General features: G+C 38.8%; 1 protein-coding gene across 1 annotated transcript in view; it reads left to right on the top strand.

The window, feature by feature from the left end:
* The first annotated feature begins 563 nt into the window (after positions 1-563).
* The window catches only part of LOC141134450 (proteinase-activated receptor 1-like), a 70,592-nt gene continuing 58,014 nt past the window's right edge, over positions 564-13,141 (top strand). The window contains exon 1 of the mRNA XM_073623988.1: positions 564-943. Within this exon, the coding sequence (XP_073480089.1) occupies positions 835-943 (109 nt within the window). The 5' untranslated portion in view covers positions 564-834. The remainder of the gene's footprint in view (positions 944-13,141) is intronic.

Below are 13,141 nucleotides of genomic sequence, written 5' to 3'. Positions count from 1 at the left end.
TTGATGGCGGGCCGTGAGGATAAGATCCTCCATTTTGTTAATTTCCTCCACTTTTTTGAACCACAGGTCTATGGATGGAGGTTGTGTGGATTTCCAGCATAAAGGAATGCACACCTTGGCTGCGTCGAGGTGATTTCGAACTGTTGATTTTTTTTATATGTTTTGCTTGGAATGTTGGAGGCGTGGAGCAGGAAGAAGGCCGGATTGTCTGAGATGGGGCGCTCGGTAAACTTCTGGGCAATGTGCTGGGGCCCCATGATTTCTTACAGCAGCCCTGGCCAGGGGCATCTAAAGCTTTTGGCTGATCCTCTAGTAAACATTACAGCAGGAGATATTTGACTTTATATTATTGTGTTTAATAGAGAAAGAAGAGGATGAGTTTTCAATCTGAATCAAAAAAGGATTCCATACATATCCAGGTTGTGGAGAAACAAGCCTGAAATACCAGTGTCAGCTGGGAATTCTCACGGACATATCTTCCTGTGTCTGAATCCTAAGCTTTTCCTCCAGAATTTATGTAATGTTCACTAATGACATCCCACTTGTGGTCAGTTTTAGTTCCTTCCAGAGCTTTGGGTATCTTGATCTTAGAAAAATGTATTGTTCTTCCAAAGCTAAATGCTGTCAGCTTCCCCCTAGCTTCACTTAACTAATTAGGTAAGAGAGATGCTGACCCCCCTCCCTTGTTATCCAGAGGAAAAGATACACCCAGCCTGTGAGAACAAGCTTAACATCATCTGTGTTAAAAGACTGAAAGCAAAGCTTTACTATCTCTTATGGGACCTGCAGTGCTGATGCTTAGATAAAGAGATAACATTGTTAACCATTCGAAAAATGGCATTGTCTGTTGTATATGGACAAATCATGAAGCTAAAACTGCTGTTTCCCATCTTCTTCCTTGGTGTACCAAGCTGGACAGTACTTTGTGAGAACCAGACAACAGGTAAGTTAGAGAAATGTAAACTACTTTGTTAAAGTAAATGTGTCTTCAGATTTTCTGAATACAGCAAAATATTTTAAAGCTTCAGTCCTTTTATATTTCAGTTTTTCATACATGCTGGAGAGTTAAACCACCTAGCAAATTTATTAATCTCTGGGGGCTGTGGGCTGTATGAGGGGTTTCTGCTATCACTACTAGATTTTTATAGAATCATAGAAGAATGCAAAAAGAGGAAAAGCTGGGAACCACAAACCTTCCAAGAGGACAGGAAAGAGTTAAGAATTATGGTATTGGGAGTACCCAATAAATATTGAAAAGGTACTGACTCAACCTACCAGGCTTTATCTATAACTAAAATATAACTTTTAGGTAATATTATATTTTATATTTAAAAACTTAAAAAAATAACTTTTAACTGACCCTTTAAACCTATTTAGTTTTCACTCTTGTTATTTGTATTGTTGAAATGGTGTTTACCCACTTCAATCCTAAATTCTTTCACCCCTTCCTGCTCAGGCTAATTTTCAGATTTTAACGCTGTCACACTTTGAATGCCAATTACTCTGTTAAGTAACACTGTACCCAAATAAAATGTTTATATATTTTTTTTTTCAGAGAGCTTTTGGTGGTATTGAATCGTCACTGGGTTTTTTATGTTTTTGCTATATAAATTAAAAATACAGAAAACTTTGAAGATAAAAACCACGTTTTTCTTAGTTTCTGTTTTAAAATTTAGCAAATAATCTTTCTTCATAACTTTAGGCCAAATTGTATTCTGCTACATTTCTTTAAAATTAACTCAAATTGGTGTATATTATTTAGTTTGTGTGAAAGTTATAGTGTTTACACTCTATGGTACATACAGGTGCATCTTATAAAATTAGAATATCATCAAAAAGTTAATTTATTTCAGTAATTCAATTCAAAAAGTGAAACTCATATTTTTCATATAGATGCGTTACACATGGAGTGATATATTTCAAGCATTTCTTTTTTTTTCTAATTTTGATGATTATGGCCTACAGCTAGTGAAAACCCAAAATTCTGTATCTCAGAAAATTCGAATAATAGATAAGACCAAAAAAAAAAAGGATTTTTTTATACAGAAATGTTGGCTTTCTGAAAAGTATGTCTGTGTACAGTATAGTATTCACTCAATACTTGGTCAGGGATTGCTGCATCAATGCGGCATGGCATGGAGGCGATCAGCCTGTGGTGCTGCTGAGGTGTTATGGAAGCCCAGGTTTCATTGATAGAGGCTCATCTGCATTGTTGGGTTTCTCATCTTCCTCTTGACAATACCCCACAGATTCTCTATGGTGTTTAGGTCAGGCAATTTCTGGCCAATCAAGCACAGTGATACCATAATCATTAAACCAGGTATTGGTACTTTTGGCAGTGTGGGCAGGTGCCAAGTCCTGCTGGAAAATGAAATCAGTATCTCCATAAAGCTGGTCAGCAGAGGGAAGCATGAAGTGCTCTAGAATTTCCTGGTAGAGGGCTGCGGTGACTTTGGACTTATAAAATGCATTAGGGCCAACACCAGCAGATGACATGGCTCTCCAAATCACCACTGACTGTGGAAAACTCACACTGGACCTGGTGCAACTTGGATTCTGTGCCTCTCCACTTTTCCTCCACACCCTGTGACCTAGATTTCTAAATGAAATGCAAAATTTTCCACAGTCCGTGATGGTTTAGTTAAACATAAAATAACTGGGCATTTTCAGTTAGATTTAGTACTGATAAATTATCTCTCAGGATTAAAAGCAGTCAGATAGGTTAGGAAATGTTATCCAGTCACTAGATAAGCTAATGCTGGAGATGTTTGCAGTAGGCCACCCTTTAACTCTGCCTTACATACTGTACGTTCTCCTGATGTTCTGGCCAGGAAGATGCCATTGAAATGTGCTTGCATATCCCATGCCCTTTAATCTTAGCAGGTAAGTGGACTTTTACTTACTCATTAGTGCAGTTTGATGTGATAAAACATAGTTACATAGTTACATAGTAGGCAAGGTTGACAAAAGACACAAGTCCATCAAGTCCAACCCATGAGTGGGATTTTATGTCAGCATTACATTGTATATCCCTGTATGTTGTGTTCATGTGCTTATCTAATAGTTTTGTGAAATTATCGATGCTCCCCACTGAAACCACTGCCTGTGGAAGAGAATTGCACATCCTAACCGATCTTACAGTAAAGAACCTTCTACGCAGTTTAAGGTTAAACCGATTTTCTTCTAGTTTTAGTGAATGGCTGCGTGTCTTATTAAATTCCCTTTCGCAGAAAAATGTTATCCCTATTGTGGGGTCACCAGTGTGGTATTTGTACATTGAAATCATATCCCCTCTCAAGTGTCTCCTCTACAGAGAGAACGAGTTCAGTGATTGTAACCTTTCCTCATAACTAATATCCTCCAGTCCCTTTATTAGTTTTGTTGCCCTTCTCTGGACTCTCTCCAGTTCCAGCACATCCTTCCTGAGGACTGGTGCCCAGAACTGGACAGCATACTCCAGGTGTGACCGGACCAGAGTCTCGTAGAGTTTGAGAATTATCATTTTATCTCTGGAGTTAAACCCCTTTTTAATGCATGCCAATATTCTGTTTGCTTTGCTTGCAGCAGCTTGGCATTGCATGCCACTGCTGAGCCTGTCATCTACTAGGATCCCCAGGTCCTTTTCCATCCTAGAATCCCCCAGAGATTTTCCCCCTAGTGAGTAGATTGCATTCATATTTTATTTTTTTATTTTCATTTTTGCCACCCAAAATAATTATTTTACATTTTTCTACAATAAACCTCATTTGCCAAGTAGTTGCCCACCTCATTAATTTGTTCAGATCTTCTTGCAAGGTTCCACATCCTGCAGAGAAGTTATTGCCCTGCTTAGCTTAGTATCGTCTGCAAATACTGAGATTGAGCTGTTTATCCCATCCTCCAGGTCGTTTATCAATAAATGAACCAATTAAAGCGGAGTTCCACCCAAAAGTGGAACTTCCGCTCATTGTACTCCTTCCCCCCCTCCGGTGCCACATTTGGCACCTTTTTTTGGGGGGGTGTGACACCATACCTGTGTTTCACAGGTATGCTTTCCCCACTTCCGGGGGGCCTCAGTCGCGGGTATTGACGTCACGGCTGGGGCTCTCTCCTCCTCCCCCTGTTGCCGGGCCAGTAGGAGAGAGGAGTGGAGCCTCACACATGCACAGTAGGGTTCCCGACGTGAAGCCGAAAAGCTACACTGCTACACTGTTCCCTTACTCGCAATGAAGGCAGCATGCACCCGACAGCTGATGGAAACATCAGCTGCGGTGCCGACATCGCTGGACTCCAGGACAAGTAAGTGTCTGATTATTAAAAGTCAGCAGCTGCAGTATGTGCAGCTGCTGGCTTTTAATTTTTTCAGCAGTGGGCGGACCTCCGCTTTAAGGACCGAGTCTCTTTTTGAGATTTGGTGTTTACAAGTTAAAATCATTTTTTTTTTGCTAGAAAATTACTTAGAACCCCCAAACATTATGTATTTTTTTTTCTAACACCCTAGAGAATAAAATGGCGGTCGTTGCAATACTGTCTGTCACACTGTATTTGCGCATCGGTCTTACAAGGGAAGAAATACACTTTTTTGAATAAAAAAATAAGACAACAGTAAAGTTAGCCCAATTTTTTTTGATATTGTGAAAGATGATGTTACACCAAGTAAATTGATACCCAATATGTCACGCTTCAAAATTGTGCTCGCTTGTGGAATGGCGACAAACTATTACCCTTAAAAATCTCCATAAGCGATGTTTAAAAAAATTTTACAGGTTGCATGTTTTTGAGTTACACCACGATCTAACGATCGTGGTGATATCTCACATGCGTGGTTTGAACACCGTTTACATATGCGGGTGCTACTCACGTATGCACTCGCTTCTGCACACGAGCTCGGCGGGACGGGGCACGTTAAAATTTTTTTTTTCTTATTTACTTTTTTATTTTTACACTATTCTTTTAAAAAAAAAATGTGTCACTTTTATTCCTATTACAAGGAATATAAACATCCCTTCTAATATAAAAAAAAAGCATGACAAGACCTCTTAAATATGAGATCTGGGGTCAAAAAGACCTAAGATCTCATATTTACACTAAAATGCAATAATAATAATAATTTAAAAAAAAAAAATGTCGTTTGAAAAAATAAAAATAAAAAATGTCCCTAAGCTATAGTAACGTTTTGATGAAGACGTTTTGAAGATAGGAAGTCGCTGCCCACAGAAGTTTACACTGCAAAGGGAAATACAGTATGAGTAATAAATCATTTGTACAAATAACCAGCCACATGTAAGACATGGTAAATCGTTTTGAACACCACACTAAACAGGTCAGCAAATCGGATTCTGTAAACCGCATAATGTGAAGGTGTGAATGTACCAATAAAAAGAAATATAAAGTTATTTAAAGTAGTCTAATGCCGTGTACACACAAGCGGAATTTCCGACAAAAAAAGTCAGACGGAAGCTTTTCATCATATATTCCGATCGTGTGTATGCCTCATCTGACTTTCTTTTTTGAAAATTCTGACGGACCTAGAAATAGAACGTTCTAAATATTTGCGAAATGTTCTAAATATTTGCGACTGAACCAATTCCTATCGGGAAAACCGCTCGTCTGTATGCTGTTTCGATGGACCAAAAACGACGCATGCTCTGAAGCAAGTACGAGATGGAAGCTATTTGCTACTGGCTATTGAACTTCCTTTTTCTAGTCCCGTCGCACGTCACCGCATTCTGGATGGTCGGACATTGGTCGGATTTTGGTCGGACTTTGGGTTGACCGTGTGTAGGCAAGACCGCTTGAATGGAATTCCGTCGAAGTTCCGTCGGAGAAACATTCGGAGTTTATTCCGACTGCAAAACCGGTCGTGTGTACAGGGCATTAGGAAGAGATACTCCTGCATAAGAAGTTGGTCAAGATAGTTGGTATGTATAAAGATGAACTCTGTGCAAACAGCTTATTACATTGTTTAAATGAATATATGGGAGACGCTTTATCTTCTAAAGGTTTTTTTTTTCCTTGTCAAAAGAAGTTTATTGAGTATACAATGTTATAAAGATACATAAAGTAAGTTTACAAGGATCTATAAAGTAAGCTCATTGTTTTACAGTAGGGTTTATATAGGTAAATATCATGAAATTTCAAATATTAAACATTGGGTTCACGTAAACCTAAATTAAAGATATATATCATTTCCTTAGTTACTTTTGTAGGTATTTAAATGATTTATACCTACTATACATATTGTTTACAAGTAGAGTGTATATAGGTCAAATAAATTCTGATAATGAGCTTTAATCGTAAGGTGGAGAAAAGGAAAGAGAAAGAAGAAAAAGGGTTGAAAGGTAGAGGTATGGTCCACAAGGTTGTCCCGCTCGTCAGTTTATTATTCTTTTTAGTTCTCTTTGAAGCCTTAGAATAGGTGTCTCTGTAAGTCATTTAATCTGTTACCATGGCAACAGGACAGAGTCATTGAAGTTTGACAGGAACTGTTGTTTTATCCAAGGATGCCAAAGTTTTTCAAATTTTGGAATTTGATTTTGATCGATGGCTACCATCTTAGCATGGGACATTGTATTATTCATTTTGTGAATTGTTTCTGCTAGTACCAATGTAGGAGATTTCCATGCCTTGGCCACTGTTTGTTTTGCAGCCGTTATTAGTTGGATCATAAGTTTGAATTGAGAGAGTGTTAACCATTCCGGTTTTAGATTAAGTAAAGTTAAATATGGATCTGGTTGTATTATTTTTTTAAATATTTTAGATGCAATCACGAAGACTTCCTTCCAGAAGGTTTGGATTACTGGGCACGTCCACCATATGTGTAAATATGTGCCTATTTCTGGGCATCCTCGAAAACAAAGAGCTGAGGTATTAGGTGAATATTTTGCCACTCTAGCGGGTACAAGGTACCAGCGAGTTAGGACTTTATAATTTGTCTCCAGTGCTAAGATGTTGGGTGAAGATGACTTAGATGTGAGCCATATGTTAGACCAGTCCGTGTCTTCTAAAGTTCGTCCCAGGTCCTCCTCCCACCGCTGAACGTAAGAGGGTCTATTAAGATTTGCTACTCCATATAATTGATTATAAAGTGATGAAATTGTACCTTTAGCAAATGGATCTTTTGTACAGATTGATTCAAAAATGGATAATTGGGATAATGGTGTATCCCCCTTTAGGAATGGTGTATAGAAATTTTTGATTTGGAGATATCTAAATATCTCAGAGTTTGGTAGATCATATTTTTCTCTAAGCGATGGGAATGAAAGGAATGATTTAGATGCTATGAAGTCATTTAGTGTCTGAATGCCTGATGTTGTCCAAGCTTTAAAAGAATTTGGGTAGATCCATGCCAGATAAAAGGCCGGATTTCTGATAAAAGAAAGGAGAGGATTGTGTAGAGATTGTAACTGATATTTGGTTTTTAGTTTATCCCAGAGAGATAGGAAGTGTTTAGTTATGGGATTATGAATTTTAAAGCGGTCTTTAGGATCAAGCCATAATAAATTTGATATTAATAGAGGGTCATTTTCTGAAGCCTCTATAAATACCCATAATGGGATTTCCTGTTTTGCATGGTATTTGGACAGACTGGCCAAATGTGCTGCTCTGTAGTAGTTAGTAAAATTAGGGTATCCCAGGCCTCCTTTATTTTTGGGAAGATGTAGTGTGTGTATAGGTATACATGGTTTAGAAGAGCCCCATATAAACGAATTTGCTCTTTTTTGTACTATTCTCAAAAAATAGGAAGGAATTGGAATAGGGAGGACTCTGAAAAGATAAAGCAATTTGGGTAGAATAGTCATTTTGATTGCATTAATCTTCCCTATCCAGGATAAAGGAAGTTGCGACCATTGTTTTATTAGATTTGTGATCTGTCTTAATACAGGAGGATAATTGTTTGAGAATAAGTCAGAATGAGATGCTGTTAAATGAATTCCAAGATATGGGATTGATTTTTCTGCCCATGTGAATGGGAGTGCAGCCCTAGCCGGGATCAATTCCATGTTTGTGAGTGAAATATTAAGCACTAGGCATTTCTTAGGATTAATCATAAGGCCGGATAGGGCTGCGAATCCATCAAGAGCTGGTATTAAGTTAGGACCAGAGACCTGTGGTGATGATAGAAAAAGTAATATATCGTCTGCAAATATACATAATTTGTGTGTAATACCTCCTACTTCAATGCCAGTTATAGTTTGGTTTGTTCTGATGTATTGGGCCATGGGTTCGAGTATAAGGGCAAATAATAAGGGAGATAATGGGCAACCCTGTCGGGTACCTCTTTCGATATTAAAGGCTTCAGATTTGTATCCAGCATATTTTATATAGGCTTTGGGTTTATTATATAATGCTTTGATCCATGTTAAAAAGTGGGGTCCAAAACCCCATTTTTGTAATGAATATTGCATATATTGCCAGGATACAGTGTCAAATGCCCTCTTAATATCGAGAGATAGAAAACATAAAGGGATTTTCCGTTTTTTAGCAATATGTGCCAATAACACTGCCCTGCGTATATTATCGCCTGCCTGTCTATTTGGCATGAAGCCTACTTGATCTCTATGTATTAATTTTCCTATAATGCTATTGAGGCGTTTTGCTATTATTTTTGCTAATAATTTAATATCGAGGTTTAACAGAGAGATAGGCCGATAATTCACACAGGAAGTATCATCAGAAAAGGGTTTTGGGATCATACAAACAATTGCCATTAGTGTTTCTTGCCGAAAAGAATGTCCATCTATAAGTTTGTTAAAAGTTTCAGTGAGAATGGGAGAGAGTATTTCTGAGAATGTTTTATAGTATAAAGCCGAGTAGCCGTCTAGGCCTGGTCTTTTGTTAAGTTTTAGGTCTTTTATGGCGTTAGCAACTTCATCTATAGTTATACGCTCATCCAAACTGCTTTTTTGATTCTGAGATAACTCAGGTAAGGTTATTTTTGAGAAGAAGGATTCAGCCTCTGTAGGATTAAATTCATTATTTGTCTTGTATAAAGTTGCGAGATGTGAGTGAAATTTATGGACTATTTTAACTGGATTACAAGTGTAAACATTTTTTGATAATTTCAAACGTATTGGTTTGAAAGATTTGTTAGTTGAATTTAATGCCCGAGCCAAATATGTACCTGGTTTGTTTGTATTCATGTAGAAATTGTGTTTGGAGCGTTTGAGGGATTTATCAACTGACTCAGTGAGAAATAGATCGTATTCCAATCTAGATTTTTCCAGATGAGATTTTGTACTCTGAGATGGATTATCTTGAAATGATATGTAGGCTGCATTAAAATTGAGTTCTAGTTTTTTTGCTAGATTTTTGCGTTCCCGTTTAAATAGTGCCATTTGTCTTTGTATTGTACCACGCAAGACAGGCTTATGAGCTTCCCACAGTGTTATTGGGGAGATGTCTGTTGTATTATTAATTGATATGTATTCCTTTAAAGCTTGTTCAATGGCCATCTGATGTAGTGGGTGTTTGAGCATTATGTCCGGTAAGTACCACGTTGGGTCATGTGCTTTTGGTATGGCTGAGGCTATAGTAGTGTATACTGCATTATGGTCAGACCACGGAATCGGAATTATATCTGATGCAATAATTTCTGGTATCATTCCTATTGTTAGAAAAATATGATCTATTCTGGTGAAGGTTTGATGAGGGTGCGAGAAATAAGTGAATTTCTTTTTCATTGGGTTACTTTCTCTCCATGAATCTACCAGATTGTATTTGGAAAGAAGTTGAGAAAAAGGTAATCTAGAGGTTATTTTGGATGGTGTAAAAGGTGATTTATCTAGAAATGGGAGGAGGACCTGGTTCGAATCCCCGCACATTATCACTGTTCCTATTTTGTGTGTATTAATCACTTGTAATATATGTGAGAGGAATGGTGTAGGTTGTTTGTTAGGAGCGTAGTAGGAAATCACCGTGATTGCTGTATCCATTATATAACCCATGAGTATCAGGTATCTACCTTCTGGGTCTTTAATTTCTGATGATAAGGTGAATGGCGTGGATCGGTGAAATGCAATTAGAGTTCCCCTTTGCTTGGTACAGGCAGAAGCCGTGTAAATTTGTTGATAAAAAGGAGAAATATATTTTGGAGTAGAATCTTTGGTGAAGTGTGTTTCTTGGAGGCATACTATGTGAGCCTTCTTGTTATGGAAAGTACGGAAGGCTTTGGTCCTTTTTTGAGGGACATTTATTCCCTGAACATTCAGGGAAAGTATATTCAGTGGTGCCATGGCAATAGATCAAATAGTTTTGACTTACTTTTTGTTATGCAGAGCTGACTGCGCAGATCAACCTGTGTGGACTGAAGAGATGAATAGATAGAAAAGAAACCAGTGAATTCTGGAGTAAAGAGTAAACAAACAACATATGAGATTAGATGATACATTGTATAAATTATTTTTTGCAAGTAATCACAATTTACCCGTGAAAGAGAATAAATATCTCTCTCAGGGGAATAAGTGCCTTCGTCACACTCCCACATAATATGGTTGGGAGAATGAGGAGGGCTAATGGGGGTACACGGATCTTCCGCTTACAGGAGAGAAGTGCTATGTCAAAAGACATCAAAATGATGTTTCATTAATTGGAGTGCAGAATATAGTTTTTGTTGAAATTATTTATTCCAGGGTGGTTGTATATGGTTACTAAAGGTTTTTTTTTAATCTTAGATTTTCAAACCCCTGCCAGACAGCAGAGCTAGGTTAGTAACTTACATTTTCATTACTGCACTTAAACTGTATGTACGGCCAAAACATTTTTAGTTATAGAGTGGAGAAGGGTTACAATCGCAGTCAGTTATTATTTGCTGTCTGTGTACTATTGAGGAAACATTCCTTTATTTCCTGACCAGGAGACACAACAGGAAGCGAGGAAGGAAATCTCTCAAATTAAGAGGGGAATTCCTTTTCTTAGAAAATTGTCCACAAAAGGGAAGATTTCCCTTCACTTGTTTTGAGGACAAATATAAAATTTTGGATTTCACCTAAATTTCTTTAGGTCACCAATACAAACAGAGGGGGTACATTTTCCCAATGGGAACAAAGACAGCAATAAAAATTTGACAGAGGGTTCAACCCTTCCCTCCTTCAAAAAAAAAAGAAAGTTTTTTCTAGCAATATATCTTGGGGGCAGGTGAGTGTATGCCTTGCCAGAGCTTTGGGGGAGAACACCCTTAAAACACTTCCCATGGGCATCATATGACGTCTAGCAGGATAAGCCACTAGTGTGTGCCCAAAAGGGCATGCAGCGCGTGACACACCGCATTTCCGATCTTGGTAAAGATCATATGACATAGGCTCTTTACCATGTGATTAGCTGTGTCCAATCACAGCTGATCACATGGTAACAGGAAGTGCTGTTTATTGGCTTTTTCTCTATACACCCTGACAAGGTGCGAGTAGAGGAGAGCCGATCTGCAGGAATCCTGACAGGGGGGGTCTGCGCTGATAATCAGTGCATCGATTATCAGTGCAGGCCCTTCAGGGGTGCACACCCATGCCCACCACGGATGCCAACCTGTGCCGACCAGGGATGGCAATCAGTGCCCATCAGTAATGCCTGTCAGTGCCTCCTCATCAATGCTGCCTATCAATGCCCTCTTTCCGTGCCCATCAGTGCCCATCACTGTCCATCAGTGCCACCTATCAGTGCCCATCATTACCATCTATTAGTGCCACCCATCAGTGCACATCAATGCCGCCTCATCAGTGCCCATCAGTGAAGGAGAAACATTTTTTCCCATAATTTTTAGGCTTTTTTTATTTGTTTAGCAAAAAACAATGGTAATTAAATACCACCAAAAGTAAGTTCTATTTCTTCGAAAAAAATTATAAAAATTTTGGGTACAGTGTTGCATGACTGTGCAATTGTCATTCAAGGTGTAACAGCACTGAAAGCTGAAAACTGGCCTGGGCAGGAAGGTTGTGAAAGTGTCCTGTATTGAAGTGGTTAAAGTGACACTAAATCTCTTTTTTTTTTTTTAAATAACAAACATGTTATACTTACCTGCTCTGTACAGTGGTTTTGCACAGAGCATCCAGATTCTCCTCTTCTCGGGGTTCCCCATCAGTGCTCCTGACCCCTCCCTCCTGCTGAGTGCCCCCAGAGCAAGCAGCTTGCTCTGGGGGCATCTGAGTCGCTGCTCTGTGTGTCCATTCAGACTCGGGCCCGCCCCCTTTCTCTCCTTATTGGCTCATTGACTTTGATTGACAGCAGCAGAAGCCAATGGCGCCAAGATGCTGTCTCAGCCAATAAGGAGGGAGAGTCCCTGACAGCCAAGACTCTTGTGCAACATTGCTGGATTGAGAGGGATCTCAGGTAAGTATTAGGGGGCTGAGGTTGGCTGCTGCACACCGAAGGTTTATTATCTTAATGCATTAAGATAAATAAATCTTCTGCCTTTACAACCACTTTAAAGCTAAGGTCACTATAAGGATAAGGTTAGTCTGCACTAATATGCATTATAAAGAACCTAAATTATGTAAACCCAATCACTAAAACACTAAACATGTTATTCTTTTCTGTTTCTTCATCCATGTTCATTTCCTAATCTATTCCCTTTGGGTAGCGTACAATAAATTTGCACTTTGGAACTATCTCAGTCCCTCCACATTTAATCCTTTACTACACTATATTACCAAAAGTATTGGGACACCAGCCTTTACATGCACATAACCTTTAATGGCAAAGCTAGGTCTATAAAGACATGGATGAGCGAGTTTGGGGTGGAGGAACTTCACTGGCCTGCACAGAATCCTGACCTCAAGCCTAAAGAACACCTTTGGGATGAAATAGAGCGGAGGCTGCCAGCTAGGCTTTCTCATCCAATATCAGTGTCTGACCTCACAAATGCGCTGGAAGAATAGTCAAAAATTCCCATAGACACACTCCTGAACCTAGTGGACAGCCTTCCCAGAAGAGTTGAAGCTGTTATAACTGCAAAGGGTGGGCCAACTCAATATTGAACCCTACGGACTAAGACTGGGATGCCATTAAAGTTCATGTGCGTGTAAAGGCAGGTGTCCCAATACTTTTGGAAATATAGTGTAGTAAAGGATTAAATTTGGAGGGACCGAGCTAGTCCTAACCGATACATGTGAATATCTTCTGCTATGCATTAGTTTATGCTAACACTCCCATGGTTAGAATAATGCTAAAA

The sequence above is a fragment of the Aquarana catesbeiana genome, linkage group LG01 (genome assembly GCF_042186555.1).
Source record: "Aquarana catesbeiana isolate 2022-GZ linkage group LG01, ASM4218655v1, whole genome shotgun sequence".
Lineage (NCBI taxonomy): Eukaryota > Metazoa > Chordata > Amphibia > Anura > Ranidae > Aquarana > Aquarana catesbeiana.
This window is presented reverse-complemented; position numbering and strand designations above follow the sequence as displayed.